Genomic DNA, 17747 nt, shown 5'->3' with positions numbered 1-17747 from the left:
GACCAATTAAAGCGGTTTTGGGGGGAGGGATTCCCTTTGCGCTGGGCCGATGAATCGTTCAAGTATTTGGGGATCAGGCTACCTATTGATGTTTCCTGGCTATATAAGCTCAATATTACCAATTTATTGCGGGAGACGAAAGAGAAATTGACAAACTGGTTGGCACTGCCTTTAACCCTTTTAGGCCGCATACATCTATACAGAATGATGATCTTCCCCAAGTGGTTGTATTTGCTTCAGACCCTGCCTCTGTGGTTGCTTAGGAAAGATCTGCTAGCGCTGCAGAGGTTAGTGGGGAAATTTTGCTGGGGGGAAGGAAACCAAAGTTGAGGTGGCCATACTTGGTGGGGGCACAGAAAAGAGGAGGATTGGGACTCCCAGATATCCGGAGATATAATCAAGCATGCTTGTTCCGTCACTTGAGGGACTGGATTCTGGGTTCGAACATCTATATGGATCTAGGTCTGGAAAAGGCCTTTTTTCGGCCCTGGCAGCCAGTGGCGCTTCATGTTTCAAGGGGAGACATGCCCGAGCGCTACCGAGGTAGTCTTCTACTACACCCACTTTGGTGCTTATGGAAAGCGGTACTCCCAATATGGGGGCAAAACCCGGGCAGTAGTGTGTGGCTTCCCTTACAAGGGAATGTACAATTCAGGCCGGGAGATGAGAATGGGATATTTCGTGTTATGGCTTCGAAGGGAGTAAACAGTCTAGAAAGTCTAGTGAAAGAGGATGGGACTTTAATGACCTATGCAGAATTTGAACGACAATGTGGGCAAGGCCTTTCTACATGGTTGGCTTACAGACAACTAGCGCATTATGTAAAATCTTTACCAGCAAATAGTTTGCGGCTATGGTTTGGCAGGCAACTGAGAGAGGTACTGGAAGGAGATGCTGCAGGGCAAATTTCGGTCTCATGGTTCCATGGGGCTTTAAGTAGGCTAGGTCACGAAAGGGATCTGCGGAAGGTAGCAGAAAAGTGGAGTGCGGAGTCTGGTAGATATATTTCAGCGAAGTTGCTGATTACAGCGCTCCAAACCGGCCCCCAGCTGATGTACAGTGCGGAGTTGCAGGAGTGCAACTATCGGACAGTGTACAGGGCATATTTCTCTCAGAGACAAGCCTTTCATGTTGGGGCTACAGGGACATTGAACTGTAGGAAATGTGGGAGGACAGAGGCTACGCTTTACCATGGATTTTGGTCCTGTAGGTGGATTCATTCATTCTGGATGCGGATGGCTCAATATCTAAGCGAGGTGGTGGGTGAAAGGGTAGTTCTAACCTTTGAGAGGGCTATGTTCAGTACCTTGGGCCAGTGGTCTGTTGGATCTAAGGGTGTCAAACAGTTTTTGAGTAAGGTATGCATATTAGGTAGGAAATGTATTTTACTTTATTGGACACAGGATCACCCACCTTCTTTCTGGCATTGGAGGAACAAACTGCATGAGCTGGTGACATGGGAAGCTAGAGGAGCAGGTGGGTCTCCGGGAAGGCAGCGGAGGTTCTTAGCAGTTTGGGGGCCCTACATAGACACAATTTCTCCTTGGGCGCGCAGCCAAATTCTGAACAAATGGCCCAGAGGCAGATAATCCCCCAGTTCCACAGGCGGTGCTCGGGGCAGAGGGGAGGTTTGGGTAGGAGGGAGGGAGTGGGGGTTTGGGTCGGGGAGGGTGGGGAGGGGAGGGGAGGAATGATGTTGTTAAGCTGATGTTGTAAGACATAGGGAATTATAGGTTCCGAAGTGATATGGGTGTTACTGTTTATGATCATTGGGGTCTCCGTATTGGGGACCCCGGAAAGGGATTCTACAAAAAAAAAATTCTCATAGACATAGGCATAGAAGATGTTTATATACGTTATAGTGTTCAAGGAGTTGTAGGTTTGAATATGGGAGAACGAAAAGCTGTTCATGTGTTAGTCCAACCTATATGTACTTGGTATAGCCACAATACATAATGTATAAAGGAATGTTTTACTAGGACTGGTTATACTAATCTGGTTGACAAGGGGGAATCATAAATAAGGGGGACGGGGGAGGGTCTGAGGGGATGGCTTTTATCATAAAGTTATGTATTAATTATTTAGTTGGTAGTCACAGTTTTCCAAAAAGACACCGATGTAATGCCATAATCTGTCATCAATAAAAATGTTGAAATACAAGTACATTGAGGAGGGGGGGATAGGGGGGCGGGGTGAAAATGGGTAAAATGTTTGATGACGGATATTATCATTTAGTTTGATTGTGGATATTATGATGTTAGCCTTTCTGTTCATGCCAGATATTGAATGTTGTGCAATGTGTTTGTCATCAATAAAAATGTTGAAACCTTAAAAAAAAAAAACATGTCTTGGATGGCAGATGTCTATGAAGTAAGAAAGGATAGTTTCAGCAATTTTGTAGCAGCAAACACCTGATGTAGGTCAGAGTGTAATTAAAAGTTCCTATGAGTTGAAAGAGAATATTAAGGAAAGGAGGAGAATGCCAGGGATCTGAACCAAATGCACAAGGAACTACTGCTTATCAGAGGCATAGCTAGGTGGGTTGCAAGGGATGCGGCTGCTCCCCCAAATTAATTTTGAATAAAACAGTTCCTATGTGGATCAGCCCTTCAGCTTCATACTGACACCTATTTTACAAAAGATCTGCTTTCCCTAACATCAAAATCTGGCTAAACTTCTGCAGTTTATCAACACTGGCATTGATGGTATGAATGACAAAAGGGGAAAGCAACCCTGCAATCACTTTTGCCAGTAGGGAATTGGATCATTCTGTAAGCCATATGTGGACATACTCTATAAACAAACTCCATTACAAATGTTGTAAATAACAGTAGTCAGGTTAGGAACACTATCACTTTTTAGTTTGCCTTTATTGAAGAGTCTAACAGGATTTAGAACACAAGATGTGCCATGCTTGGTCAAACTAAGGGTTCAGCAAACCCAGCATCCTCTCTATTCGCCTCACCAGGAAATGCCCAATAAATACCAAAGAATACATCCTTTAATTTTGATGTTGCTGGGAATGAGATGGCTTTCTTCAGGTTTACCAACCCCTTTTAAACCCAGCTATGCTACCTACCGTAACCACATCCTCTGAAAAAAAATTCCACAGCTTGATTGTGCATTTAGCGTAGTAAGGTCTTGTTTTGGCCAGTTAAAAATAGTGGATCAGTTGTGTCCTTCTGTCCAAGGAAAATCTAAGGCTCTGATTTTATCTAAACTACTGTAATTCAAGTTATTTATTTATTTTGATTTTGCTCACACCTTTTTCAGTAGGGAAAGGAAATGGGATTTGATATACTGCCTTTCTGAGGTTTTTGCAACTACATTCAAAGTGGTTTACATATATTCAGGTACTTATTTTGTACCAGGGGCAATGGAGGGTTAAGTGACTTGCCCAGAGTCACAAGGAGTTGCAGTGGGAATTGAACTCAGTTCCCCAGGATCAAAGTCCACTGCACTAACCACTAGGTTACTCCTCCACTCACAGTAGCTCAAGGTGAGTTACATTCCGGTACACTGGGTATTTCCCTGTCCTTGAATGGCTCACAATCTAATTTTGTACCTCGAATATTGTGTGCAATTCTGGTCACTGCATCTCAAAAAAGATGTAGTGGAATTAGAAAAGGTACAGAGCAGGGTGATGAAAATGATAAAGGGGATAGGATGACTTCCCTATGAGGAAAGGCTAAAGCAGCTAGGGCTCCTCAGATTGGAGAAAAGATGGCTGAAGGAAAGGCTAAAGCAGCTAGGGCTCCTTAGCTTGGAGAAAAGATGGCTGAGGGGAGATACGATAGAGGTTTATAAAAATAATGAGTGGAGTGGAATGGGTAGATGTGAATTGCTTGTTTACTCTTTCCAAAAACACTGGACTAGGAGGCATGCAATGAAGCTACAAAGTAGTACATTTAAAATGAATCGGAGAAAATATTTCTACACTCAACATGTAATTAAACTCGAATTCATTGCCAGATAATGCGGTATAAACAGTTAGCTTAGCAGGGTTTAAAAAGAGTTGGATAGCTTCCTAAAAGAAAAGTCCATAAGCCATTATTAAAATAGACTTGGTGAAAATCCACTGCTTATTTCTAGGAGAAGCAGCATAAAATGTTTTCTACTGTTTTGGATGGGTTGGCCACTGTTGGAAGCAGGATGCTGGGCTTGATGGACCTTCAGTCTGTCCCAGTATGGCAATACTTATGTTCTTCTTATGTTCTAATGCAGGGTTAAATGTCTTGTCCAAGATCACAAGGAGAAGTATGGGATTTGAATTGGGCACCTTTGAATGTCAAGGCTGGTGCTCTAACCACTAGGTTATTCCTCCACTATGTAAGTTATGTATGTTTCCCAAAATGAGAACTATGTAATCTGTAATCCATACAAAATACATAAATTGACTGGGGGCATGAAATTTCTGCTGGGAGATTGCTCCATGTATTGTCTGCTCCTCCTATGAATATTTTGATGCTTTCACCTGCAATTTCTGGGTACTTCAGGAGGATCAGGAAGCCATATCTCAGAGTGGTGCTGGTAGTCTCTGTCCCCGCGAAGAACAGGTTTAAGGTACTCATCACCAGATTATCATCATTGAACTCTGAGGCCTTGTTCTGCTTTTCCTGCGGAAAACGTGGGAGTGAGCAAAGATTTCCAGATAAAAATATCTTATATCAAAAATTCAGTGAAGTCAAAGATTCTATACTAGCCAAAATTTAAAGTGGAATTCCTTCAATATTTACAGCAAAGTAGGAATCTGGAGACAGGCTATATGTCATAATTTGGCTTCCTTGTTCTAAATCTGTTACTGGTCAACATAGAATATTTGGGTTTCAGAGGGCATTTGACAAAATTCCTAATGGAAGACTCCTTAAGAAATTAAAAAGTCATAGATGGGACAGAAAGTAATATCTTACTGGTTGGTTAAAAGGAGTCAATGGGTTGTGAGTACTCATTTTTATTGTAATCATTCCCACAATGAAGAACTCTGTAATCTCACATTTTTCATGTTTGTGTTAAATAGATTGTAAGCTCTGTTGAGTAGGAACTGTCTTTTTACATGTTTTATGTACATCTAGTAGTGCTATAAAAATGAGAAGTGTCAGTAGTATTAGTAACAACTGGATAGAAATATCCAATGTACCTGAATGTAACTCACCTTGAGCTACTACTGAAAAAGGTGTGAGCAAAATACAAATAAATACATAAATAACTATGTGGTGACCTTAGCAGTTATTTTTGGGCTAGCATAGGGTTTTATTTACTAACCAGTCAATATTCAGTCGGTGGCAGTCAGTGCTTTTGTAACACCACCAGCCCAGATATTGTCTTGTTAAGGTGCCGGTATTAATTAGCAGCCACTGGAGGTTACCTGGTTATCGCCGATATTCAGAGGCGTACACATATAGCTACCCAGTTCACTTAGAACAGCTTTTTTTCTGTTCTACGTTCACTGGGTGGCTACCTGGATACCACCACTGCATATCAGTGATACTCAGATAACTCCCAGCTCCACCCCAACTCTTACCCTGGAGCACTCCAGCACTAGTGCTGCAGCAATCTGTCTGGATTTTTAGTAGCACTATCTGTGTAAATATGGCTGAAAATACAGTGGCACTTACCCGGAAAATCCAGCTTAGATCTGGCGAGCAAGAGCTGCCTAGATAGGAATCTCTCCTACTCAGATTAGAAGGAGCTCTTGAACTGGAGTACCCAGGAAGGTGAGGGTAAGCTGGGGTTGTTCCCCCTTTGAGGAAAGGATAGTGGAGATTTCTCAACCTCCAACGATTGGTCAGCTGCCTCTAATGTGCAATGGGGAAGGGCTTGGGTTGGGTCAAGGGAGAGAGCCCAGCTGATAGGGATAAAATGGGGCAAGTCATGTAGCTAGGTCTCTTTTGCTGTTCCTTCAACCCATATAAGTGCAAGCACAAACATCTGGACCTTTCCCACATGGCTTCGTTTGGTCCTCAGGTATCCTGGTTTACTTCCCAGAGTTCTGCCCATTTCCTTATCTCCTCCCTCATCTTTTCATTGGTCCATTCTAGTGGGCAGGATACTGTGCTTTTCTTGTGTCCTAATGGAGCGATGCTGCGCAGAAAGCCATGAGATGAACTCTGCTACATTGTTGGGGCTCTTCAGCATTGCTTGAAAGCCTAAAAGTTTCTAGAGGACAGAGATTGTCTTCACTGAAGAATTTCTACAAAGCTAAGTGTGCCCTTGACGTTTTGATTTAAGTATTTAAATGCTATGATTTCGATATGAAGGTTGATGCACTTTGATGATTTTGGACACTTTGTTAAAGGAGGTTTTTCTGGTCAATGATTACTTTTTCAGCTGGTTGCAGTCTCAAATGAATTTTGTATAGGTTCATGGTAACCAGAGTGTTATTGCACCAGTTTTATGAGGTCTTTTCTAATATTTAGGTTATTTCAATATGTTTTCAAGTTTCACAATATTCACCATTGTATCTTGAGGTTATACCTATATGTTGTGATAAAGTCACATCCAGGATAGTTGGGTTAAGGCAGTGTCAGTTTGAAATACAAGTCCCAGAAGGCATTGCAGGTAAGGATCCAGGGGGTGAGATGAAGAACCCGGGCTGGACTCCTAGCTGCAATAGGGGAAGACATGGGTGTAAGCTGGCAGGACGTGTAGATTGGCTGCCACTTGGGGGAAAGAGAAATAGGAAACCCTGTGTGCAGGAGCTCATCATTAGTCTAATGCTCAACTCAGCTGGTATGGGTGTGGGGGAAGCTAATGGAAGGATGATGATTGGTTGTGAGAGCAGAAGCCAGGGATTGATTAGGCAGGTGGTGTCACGTTTACAAAGCTGGAAACTGGTTTGTGAGCCCTTGGGCCACTGCCGAGGTGCGGCAGTGGCAGGCAAAACCACCCCACACCAGGGGCAAGGCAGAACTCTGACAACAGTTAGGCTTCACCTGTACCTGGCCACTTTCCACCAGGAGTTGAGCTCCCAGCTTCAGGTGGCCGACAGGACTTTGCAGGACAGGGCAGGAGCTGGATAACAGCTAGGCAGCACAAGGACTGAGTGTCAGAGGGGAAAGGAAGGAACATGGGCAGCAAGGCAGGAAACTGGGCTAGACAATACAACACAAGGCAGGGACAAGACAAGCTAGGGGACAGAACTGGAAGCTGCAAGCAGCCACTGAAACAGGGAACAAAACACTGACTAACAAGACACAGAACTAAAAGCTGCAAGCAGCCACAAAGCCAGCACACAAACAGAAACTAAACACTGAAATACAAACAAGAAACAAGGCTAGGAAAACAAGTAAAACCTAAACTAAACCAAACACAGACTAACTAGAAACAGGCAAGAAACAAGGCAAGAATCTCAGACAAATCACTGGACTAGCAGAAGTGCAACAAGCACCAACATACCAGGGCCTTAGACGTAATGCAAAGGCAAAGCCAGAAAGTTTCAAAATGGCTAATAAGCCCAGACAGGTAAGACTCAGCTGCAGCAATCACCAGGAAGCTATGGTAGCTGTGCACGCTCAATCCAAGCAAGCAAACCTGGCAGCCTGGAAGATCCGGACCGGACTCAACTAAAATCTGGAACGGGTGATGGTCCATAGCAGCCACCTGTTCTGGCCACCAGAGGGCGAGGAAAGCACAGACGTAACAGGTGGGAAGGAGTCCCAGAGGAGTTCAGTTCAGGAGGAGAGAAGAAGTGAGAAAAAAGCAGTTGCAGGGAAAATCCCTTGGGTGTGAGAACTCCCTAAAGTATTGAAACCTCCTGACGGTAAAGGCTGGTTTGTGATTTAGCTGGGATGATGAACTGAATGAACTGTTTGTCTTGGGAATTGAACTACTGTTTACTGTGCACTGGATAAAGAGTCCAGACTGGAGCTGACTGTGAGCCTGTATTGAATCCTGGTATGTGCTGATAGCCTACTGCTTAAAGGGGGACTATTTGCCACACACTTTTAGGTGGCTTTCATGTGCTTAAGATTGAAGGTGAATGCTGCTGTTGGAACTGTGTATCAGGTCTACTAGAAACCTGCATGGAATAAAGACCTTAAGATTGAAGTTGTTGGTGGACATTTATTTCTTGACTGTACCGGGAGCCCGTGGCTAGAGGAGATTGTTCTATCCTTGGCTGCACCTAGAGGTACCTGGTTACAATGTGTTTTTTTGTGAATAAGATCCAGTGTGTGGTATTTCATTTGTGACAACTTATAGGTCAACCTGATCAGGTCAGGGTAGACAAAAAGGGAACGTTTTGTGGGTAGGGCACCGTCTTCATGGGTGAAAAGGGAGCCCAGAGAAGGAGATCCACAGGACCGCAACAGTAGACAAACCAGGAGGGTGAGTATGACATGAGAGCTGGGGCTCAGGTGTAGACAAGCCTCATACACAGAAGGAAAACACAAAGAAAGATGGAAAAGGGCAGCAGGCATGAATGAAGAAATTGATCACATAAGTCAGAATACGCAAGATGTATGAAGGCAATGGACAATAATAGCAGTGAGGAGTTCAAAGGACTTGATTACTCTGATATCTCTCTAGGGCTTCGTGAACCCAGATGAGGAGAATCAGACAATTCCCACCTATGTTCTGGGTCATAGCAAGATCTGCATCCTGGGGTAATGGGTGGCAGAGCCGGTGGGGGGAAGAGGGGTTGGTGGTTGGGAGGTAATATTACTAACAGGATTATTATTATTAGCAACATTATCATTTTTATTTTTATATAGATATTTTTTGTGTCAAAACTGTTGGGCTATTTTGGGGCACAAATTGAGCTGGAAAACTTTTGGCCACCTGGCAAGAGAATCAGTAGAACTAGTGAGTGTTCTGGGGGAGTGGAAGGGGAGGAGATTGTTGAAGAGGAGCAGGATTGAGGAGTGGAGGAAAGTGTGAAGGTCCTGCTATAGGCTGAGGAAAAGACCTGATGGGGCTGGGGGTACTGTCTGAATGGGCATATGAGCAGCAGGACAGCACTAGAAAAGAGAACTACAATGCATGCACTTGTGAATGTTTCTGTGTCATTGGTAAGAACAGTCTCATATAAATAAAGCTTCCCTTTGAAAATCTGGGCTGAAATGGAGAATTCACTGTGCACATACAAAGTGAAGCGAAGTTTTCAGACCAGGGAATTTACTCTATTAAATTACTTGGGCAAATTCCTTTTCTAATATTTTCCTGTCCTAATATTGTCTCCATTCTGCCTATATCCTTTCAGAAGCATCAAAAAAAGCTAAATATTTAGCTTTTTCCATTTGTGAAGCGTTTTGTACATAGTAACATAGTAGATGATGGCAGATAAAGACCTGTGTGTCTACATATAGAACTTGGTGATTTTATATCTTGCACACATAGCCCTTAAACCTCACTCTTTGGGGCAGTCCACCCTAGGAATCTCTGGTTTGTACCAAAGGTAATAGAGAGTGAAAATGACTTGCCTAGCTTCCCTGGTTTTCAGTCCACAGCAGAGCTGCCAAGTTACCCAGCAACAGCAGAGAAACTTTTTGGCCAGCCCTGTTTTTGAACTTATATTCCAATAGTACTCTATATGTAGCCCCTGATACCACCAATTTAAATCAGCATTTCAGATCCAATAATGTAACAGGATAGGGTTGCAGAAATCCAGGACTGACTCAGAATTTTCTCTCCTGGAACTGGGTAACTTGGCAGCTCTCCAGCTCTAACCATTAAGCCTCTCCATTCAAAGAATGGGTTTGCATAGTCCTCATGCTCACTCACGAACTATTATGTTATCATACCCACAGCTAGGGTGTGTACTTTTCCCAACTACTTCTGGAGAGGTGAGATGGTGGGAGAGGGACTCCCTGGTAGGGGGGGCCCACAAATATATAATTGGCTAGGGTCCAATACAGTGTTAATATTGCCCTGCCCGGCGCTGGGGTCTGCCTCTCTCCTGATCTGGTGTGTCGGCTCCCAAATAATTGCATTAAAGTGATAACCCGGGTCCCGGCACACAGGCGCAGGAGAGTGACAGACCGAGGGAGGAGCAGACACAAGAAGGTATGGAGGATGGGCGGCAGCCCGAGTGGATGGGGCGGTAGCAGCCTGAGTGGGGGGGGGGGGGGGGCAGCGGTCCGATTGGGGGGCTGGTCCAAGTGGGAGGGGGGCAGCCCAAGTGGGGGGGCGGCTGCAGCCCTACCCCGGGTCTGACTCCGTCTCTTTCTCTCAGTGGCCCTGGGGCAAATCATAGACAACTACTTTCTTCTTTATCTCTTTTGCAAAGCTGGTGTCCTGTCTTTTCATTAATAGCTTCATATGACATAGCTGCTCAGACTATGTTCCCCACTTTTACAAAGCTGCACTAGCGGCTGGTGGTGTGGTAATGCTGACATAGCTTTTATATAGACGTGAAAGCTGCCTCTTCTCAGGCTCGGCACACCATTGGGCTCATTTTCGAAAGAGAAGGACGCCCATCTTTCGACATAAATCGGAAGATGGACGTCCTTCTCTCAGGGTTGTTCAAATCGGTATAATCGAAAGCTGATTTTGGACGTCCCCAACTGCACTCCGTTGCAGGGATGGCCAAAGTTCAAGGGGACGTATCGGAGGCATAGCGAAGGCGGGACTTGGGCATGCCTAACACTTGGACGTCCTCGACCCATCATCGAAAGAAACAAGGATGTCCCTGACAAACACTTGGACGACTTTACCTGGTCGTGTTTTTCTTACGACCAAGGCACAAAAAAGTGCCTGAAATGAGCAGATGACCACCGGACAGAATCGGGGATGACCTCCCCTTACTCCCCCAGTGGTCACTAACCCCGTCCCACCCTCAAAAAATATCTTTCAAAATATTGATTGCCAGCCTCAGATGTCATACTCAGGTCCATAACAGCAGTATGCAGGTCCATGGAGCAGTTTTAGTGGGTACAGTGCACTTCAGGCAGGTGGACCCAGGCCCATCCCCACCCTACCTGTTACGTTTGAGGAGGAAACAGCGAGCCCTCCAAAACCCACCAGAAACCCACTGTACCCACATCTAGGTGTCCCCCTTCACCCGTAAGGTAGTGGTGTACAGTTGTGGGTAGTAGGTTTTGGGGGGCTCAGTACACAAGGTAAGGGAGCAATCTTCCTCGGAGCATTTTATGAAGTCCACTGCAGTGCCCCCTAGGGTGCCTGGTTGATGTCCTGGCATGTCAGGGAGTGCACTACAAATGCTGGCTCCTCCCATGACCAAATGGCTTGCATTTGGTCGTTTCTGAGATGGACATCCTTGGTTTCGATTATCACCGAAAATCAGAAACGACCAAGTCTAGGGACGACCAAATTTAAGGATTTGGACGTCCCTGATGGTATTTTCGAAATGAAAGATGGACGTCCATCTTGTTTCGAAAATACGGGGTTCCCTGCCCCTAGATCGGGATGTTTTGCGAGGACGTCCAACTCAAAACATGGGCGTCCCTTTCGAAAATGCCCCTCTATATTTTCCTGACAGGCATAGTTATTCTACTCAGCCTCGGCATGCCTTCTCAGGTATGGCTTACTTTAACTCAGTATACCTCACTATAGAGCCCTTCAATGCTGCATCTGCACAAGCTCCACTGTCCACAAGCGTTGATGTACCTCTTTGTGTTCACAATGCCAGTTTTTGTAATCAGACTTTTCCTTATACATGGGTTAATCAATGCTTCCAGTGTTGATGCACTCATTTTTTATCAGTGATGCATGGTGATACATCTACCCATAGTTTAGTGGGGTTTTCCTCATGAAATTGGAGGACACTTTTTTCTTTGCCTTTCTAATCATACCTGCTTCAGCCACCACACTCAGAAGAATTTATCTTTGGCCTTAAAGAGGTATCTGGATTTCCCACTAGGGTCTCCTGTAGCCTCAAGAGTTCTGTATTAGACGGTATTTTCTTATTCAACACCATTGCTATGGGATTTGGTTTTTAAGTTCAGTTGCTGGTGGATGGTGTCTGCATTTCCTTTGCCAGCTGCCTATTTCTTCTCTCTGTACTGTCCTCCTGTAGTTGATAAAATTTCTTCCCCAGTTTTCTGAGTGTCATGTCAGAAAATGGGAACAAGTAGTATATTGGTTAGTTCACCAGTTCAATCTGTTTCGGTAAGCCATGCATTCCTGGTTTACATCTCAACCACTCACTGCAGATTGCGCTTCGGACTAGTTACTTGCTCTCCTTTGTCTCTCAGTCTGTAGATATACTCTCCCATTCAGTGATTCTTAATTCCACTTAGCCAGCGATGCCTGCCAATGTTACTTTCTTACAGTCTTTAGATGCTGTGGGTTTGTTTGGTTTTTTTTTAATCTCATATCATGGCCTAAGCCTGCCTGTTCATCTGGTATTTTTCTCTGTTTTCATCTCTATTCATTTTGAGTGGTTTGGACTCTCAGATACTATATTCAGTCTTTCTCCAGTGTTTACTTTATCTATGTCAGTCAGTTACGTGTATATTTTTGGTTCACACCCTTGCAGCATTGACTAGCATATGACATTTTGTCTTCTCATAAAGTCTTTTCTGCCTGGCCCTCATTGTTGAGCAAGATGAGCCAAATTCTTGTTGCTGGTTCTTCTCTCCTCTAGTTGCTTGAGGTTTCTTCTCTTAATCCTGTGTAGGAGGTCCAGTTTATACCCACAGATCCTCGTCAATATAAGGTATATTACTTTTACCTCAGACCAAGCTCTGCTAATCATATCATCTGTTCCGGCCTCAGCACCTAATTCTTTGGGTGTTTTCTGGCCAACCTTAAGGTTGACTTAAAAATTACAATAGAGTGTCATAGTGGGTGCTCCACTTTGGATCATCTGTTATTCAGTGGCGTAGCCAGTATGGGGCCACGGGGGCCTGGGCCCCTGTAGATTTGCCCCTGGACCCCCCTGCCGACGACCCTCTCGACCCTCCCCTGCCGCCGCCAACCCGCTGTTGCCTACCTTTGCTGGCGGGGGAACCCAAACCCCGCCAGCCTAGGTCCTCTTCTTCCCAATCCCGCGCAAGACTTCGTTCTAGTCTGACGTCCTGCACGTTGTACATGCAGGATATCAGACTAGAATGAAGCCTTGCACGGGATTGGGAAGAAGAGGACCTCGGCTCGGCTGGCGGGGGTTGGGGTCCCCCGCCAGCAAAGGTAGGCGACGGCGGGTTGGCGGCGGCAGGGGAGGGTCGAGAGGGTCGTCGGCAGGGGGGTCCAGGGGCAAATCTACAGGGGCCCAGGCCCCCGTGGCCCCATACTGGCTACGCCACTGAATAACAGATGATCCAAAATTCAGAAACCCACCCTTTCTTTCTTGATTTCTGGCCTTTTTTTTTTTTGCCACTCATATGCTACAGTGGTTTGCTTTTCAACCGGTTTTGGATATCTTCTCCACCTCACAAAATAATTAAAAAAAAAAAAAGTTTATCTGGCCCTCATGACTTCTCACATTTGACCTTCTTAGGAATGTTTGACTAGCCCACCTAGTTGGGGGTTTTCATTCCTTCTACATTCTTTGTACTTTGGCTTTCACTGTTTTTGGGTGCCTGCTTTGTACCCTACTAGCTCTGGTCATATGTGGATACTAGTTTCTGCTCCAAGCATCTGGCCCTCTATCTTTCCCTTGCTTCATGTTCTGCACCTTTATAATATGTACCTCACAGGGACAGTCCTGCTCTATATTCTTTGACCTTTCAATGTTTATATAACAGGCTTTATTTTGTGTCACCACCATTGCTTTGTCATGTGAAATACTGAAGGTTCCAGGGCTGCAGGATACCCTTAAAGGGGCAAATCACAAGGAACTACTTTGGTTCTCTGTCTCCATGCTGGTCAATGGACATAACCCACAAGTTTCTGGTTTGATCTGTTGGGACTAAAGGAAAGAAAATGATCAGGTAAGAAACATAATTTTTTCCATGTGGGATAGAGGAAAAAAAATACCATGGCTAGAGGTGGGCAATGAGCAGGGCCGTGCTGATGCGGTAAGCGGGGTAAGCACCGCAGGGGGGCGCCGCCGCGGGGCTTACCTTCACCCCGCGCCGCCAAGGCCTTTAAATCTTTTACCTGGTCGCAGCAGCGTCAGTGAAAGCGCTGCCGACGTCTCCCTTCCCTTGCACTCATTGGTTCCCTCAGTGTCCCGCCTTCTTCTGACATCAGAAGAAGGCGGACACTGAGGGAACCAAGAGCGCGAAAGGAAGGGAGACGTCGGCAGCGCTCCGCTTTCACTGACGCTGCTGTGACCGGAAGTAAAAGATTTAAAGGCCCCAGGGCGCGGAGGAAAGAGCAGAGAGGCATGGATGGGAGGGCAGAGAGACAGGCATGGATGGGAGGGCAGAGAGGCATGGATGGGAGGGCAGCAGCAGGGCCCAGGGAGAGGACAAATTGCTGGAAGGGGAGGGGAGAGAGGAGGATTGCTAGCTATGGATGCAGCAGGGAAGGGCAGAGGGACAAGGATGGACATGGGGGCCCAGGGAGAGGACAATTTGCTGGAAATGGAGGGGAGGGGAGAGAAGAGGATTGCTGGCTATGGATGGAGGAGGGAAGGGCAGAGAGGGACAAGGATGGACATGGGGGCCCAGGGAGAGGACAAATTGCTGGAAATGGAGGGGAGGGGAGGAGGATTGCTGGCTATGGATGGAGGAGGGAAGGGCAGAGAGGGATAAGGATGGACATGGGGGCCCAGGGAGAGGACAAATTGCTGGAAATGGAGGGGAGGGGAGAGAGGAGGATTGCTGGCTATGGATGGAGGAGGGAAGGGCAGAGAGGGACAAGGATGGACGTGGATGGGAGGTCAGGACCCAGGGAGAGAGAAGAAATTGCTGGAAATGGATATAGAGCAAGAAATGAAGAAGAAAGGAGGAAAGTAAAGAAATAAATGGAAAGGAAGCCCTGGAAATGGAGTTAAGAGGACAGATAGCAGCAGACTCAGATACTGGGCCAGCATGATCGGAAAAAGAAAGTCACCAGACAACAAAGGTAGAAAAAAATCATTTTATTTTCATTTTAGCGTTTGGAATATGTCCACTTTGAGAATTTACATCTGCTATCTTACTTTGCAATGTATAGCAATTTGTTTCTAAGAATATTGCTGACAATTCCTGTCAGTGTGGCAAGTGGTGAGCGATCATTTTCACCAGGGGGGGGGGCATGATCATTTTCACGGGGGGGGGGGCGTGATCATTTTCACGGAGGGGGGTGCCACTGATAGTCTGCAGGGGGGCACCAGAGACCCTAGGCACGGCCTTGGCAATGAGTTAGCTTTCTATGTATTGCACAGGCACCCAGATAGCTCTCACTTGTAAGGTTTAGGTTCAGATTTAATAGTATTTGGATAAGGGTAGGTCTATAGTCTGCTCAATTTCTTGTAAATACCTTGAGATATTCCGTATCGTCATTCACTAGGGTGACAGAGTTAGTATGGGGGGCGGGGGGGGGGGGGGGGGGGAACGCCAGCATAGTTTACAAATCTGACCACCTGGTTGCCAACCAGACAGAAACTGAAGCATGCATGGATATAAAGAGAGCATTCCAAAGATGTAGGTGAGTTTGGCATTCCCCAGCACAGTCCTCATATTACAGGGCATAGAGCTAAACTGCATAGAGAGGGACTAGTGGTGAACTAGTGGGACTGAAAATCATGTATGGGAATTCAGAACTATTCAAGAAGGGATATAAAACAGATGCAGGCAATAGTAAGCCATCTGAGTTTATATGTGTGGAGGGGTTTCCCTGCAGGAGAGCAAGGGTAGTGGCAGCTTAATGCCACCTAACTTAAGTATACACTATGCAAATCTGCAGGTGGGTTCCTTCATCAAAAGATGAAGTGGTATATCTGAGGGCAAACAGGGCCAGGAAGATTGGTGACAGCACAGCGGTGACTAGGTAGTAACAGGCAGCCAATAACCAGATGATTCAGGGAAGTGGAGTCATAAGGTCTAATGTTGAGCATGAGAGCTGGGGATATGTCCAGTGCAGGGAAGGTGTAATGTTATCATTGACCCCATTCTTCAAGTAGTTTTTTGCAGGAGACTCACTCCTTAGGCAGAGAAAGAAGGAGCACTACTGTCAGAGGTTTGTAGGTGACTTGGAGAAGGCCTATCATGGGAACAGCCTTGATCCAGTAATATTCAATGGCTTGCCATAAGTGTGTCAGGTCAATATAGACATGTGCTTGGGGAAAAGCATGGACTCACTTCCTTGTTTAAGGTTGTCGCTTTCAGAAAGCTTTTCATACAGAAGACAAAGAGATGCCTGTATCATAGGGTTTGATAAGGGAGAAGGGTTGGAAACATTCACCATTACTAGAATGCACGGCATGGCAAGTTTCCAGCAGGCAAAGACTGGGTGCAGTAAGAGGGACAGTTATCACACACTGCTGGCTCCCCCTCTGGTGGATTTAGGGGAGGGAACTGTGGCTAAAACCTACATCATAAAGTATTATGTAGTAGTTAAGACAATAGGAGAAGAGCCCAAGAAGGGTAAGAGCATAGGCGCCCGGTATAAGAGGCTTGGACAGGCTAAGCCTCCCCTGCTGTGCTCTGAGGGGTTTAAATTGTTGATTTACCTCCATCCTCACAGCAGGAGCTGCAGTGAAAGCCCTCTAGCCTTGTGTGTAATCAGTTGTAGAAATTGGTTAATGGTTTGTTTACCTTACTGCTGGGAGAGTGGGGGGGGGGTGTTGGCTGGAGGTGTCCTGGGTTGCCAGGGAGATATTTAACGAGGATGACTTCCTGACCTGCACTGAGGACAGATAGCAGCAGATACTGGGCCAGCATGATCAGAAAAAGTCACCAAACAAAAGTAGAAAAGATCATTTTATTTTCATTATAGTGTTTGGAATATGTCCACTTTGAGAATCAGGTGCTCAACATTAAAAGTTTATATTTATTTACTTATTTATGGCATTTTATCCTACATTAAACATGAATTAGGGTGTTTTGTGGCTCTACATGAGAATTGTGATGATATGATCCCTTGTTTCAAATTGTTGACGGTCTGCATTTTCCATTTGGGTGGTATATTGGTGTATTAGGTTCTGCCCAGTGTAATATTTATGGTACAGTAAAGTTCTGAGTGTGTTTTTGCACAAAGTTGTGCATAGTGTTTTGCAGTTGAGCGATTGTGCTTAGAATATGCTTTGAGCAACCACTTTATTCTTTGACATATGAAACATATCTAATATCTAAATTTAATAAAAGGTATTAATTGTGACTTTTATTTTTATTTATTTTTTCTGTGTGTTATTAGACAATTATGGATTTAAGCTCCACCCCTGGCCCCACTCCTAACCCTGCCCCCTTTAGCCTCCCCAAACAGTTGGGCCACCGACCGCCTATGGGTAAGAGGATACAATGGCATGGGACTTGCCAATTGGCAGATGGCATGCCAGACCATGGACAGGTTCTGCTGTGCTTGGGAAGAATGGCCAGGCAGGCTTTCACTAGCTTAGCGGAGCTACACAGATCAATGAGTTGGGCACCAGCATCAAGGAAATAGAGTTTGTTAGTGGAGTACACAGTACTGGGTGGGGAAAAGCTACAAGTTGGGGTGTATCAGTCCCAAAGAGACCACAGATAAAAGGGTCTTCTTGGATTGGGAATTGACCTATCAGTAATTTACCGGTAGGGTAACACCAGAGGCCAGCTTGCTAGGAAGGTTTTGGAGAGGAATTATGCACCAGTACTGGATGGTGGCAGCCTACAACAATTTCAGCATGGTGTGGTGCATCTTAGGACAAATGCTGAGGATACTGAAATGCTCTCGTGATGGATAGGCACAGAACAGCAATTGAGGAGGCTCACTGCGATAGGTTC

The 17747-nt window shown here is 45.4% G+C and overlaps 1 protein-coding gene across 1 annotated transcript in view; it reads right to left on the bottom strand.

Moving 5' to 3' along the window:
• LOC115480164 (cytochrome P450 2G1-like) overlaps positions 1-17747 on the bottom strand; it is a 136383-nt gene that overhangs the window by 19262 nt on the left and 99374 nt on the right. Inside the window, exon 6 of the mRNA XM_030218649.1 lies at positions 4475-4616. Coding sequence (XP_030074509.1) covers positions 4475-4616 — 142 coding nt within the window. The remainder of the gene's footprint in view (positions 1-4474; positions 4617-17747) is intronic.

This window comes from Microcaecilia unicolor, chromosome 11 (genome assembly GCF_901765095.1).
Source record: "Microcaecilia unicolor chromosome 11, aMicUni1.1, whole genome shotgun sequence".
NCBI classification, from domain to species: domain Eukaryota; kingdom Metazoa; phylum Chordata; class Amphibia; order Gymnophiona; family Siphonopidae; genus Microcaecilia; species Microcaecilia unicolor.
This window is presented reverse-complemented; position numbering and strand designations above follow the sequence as displayed.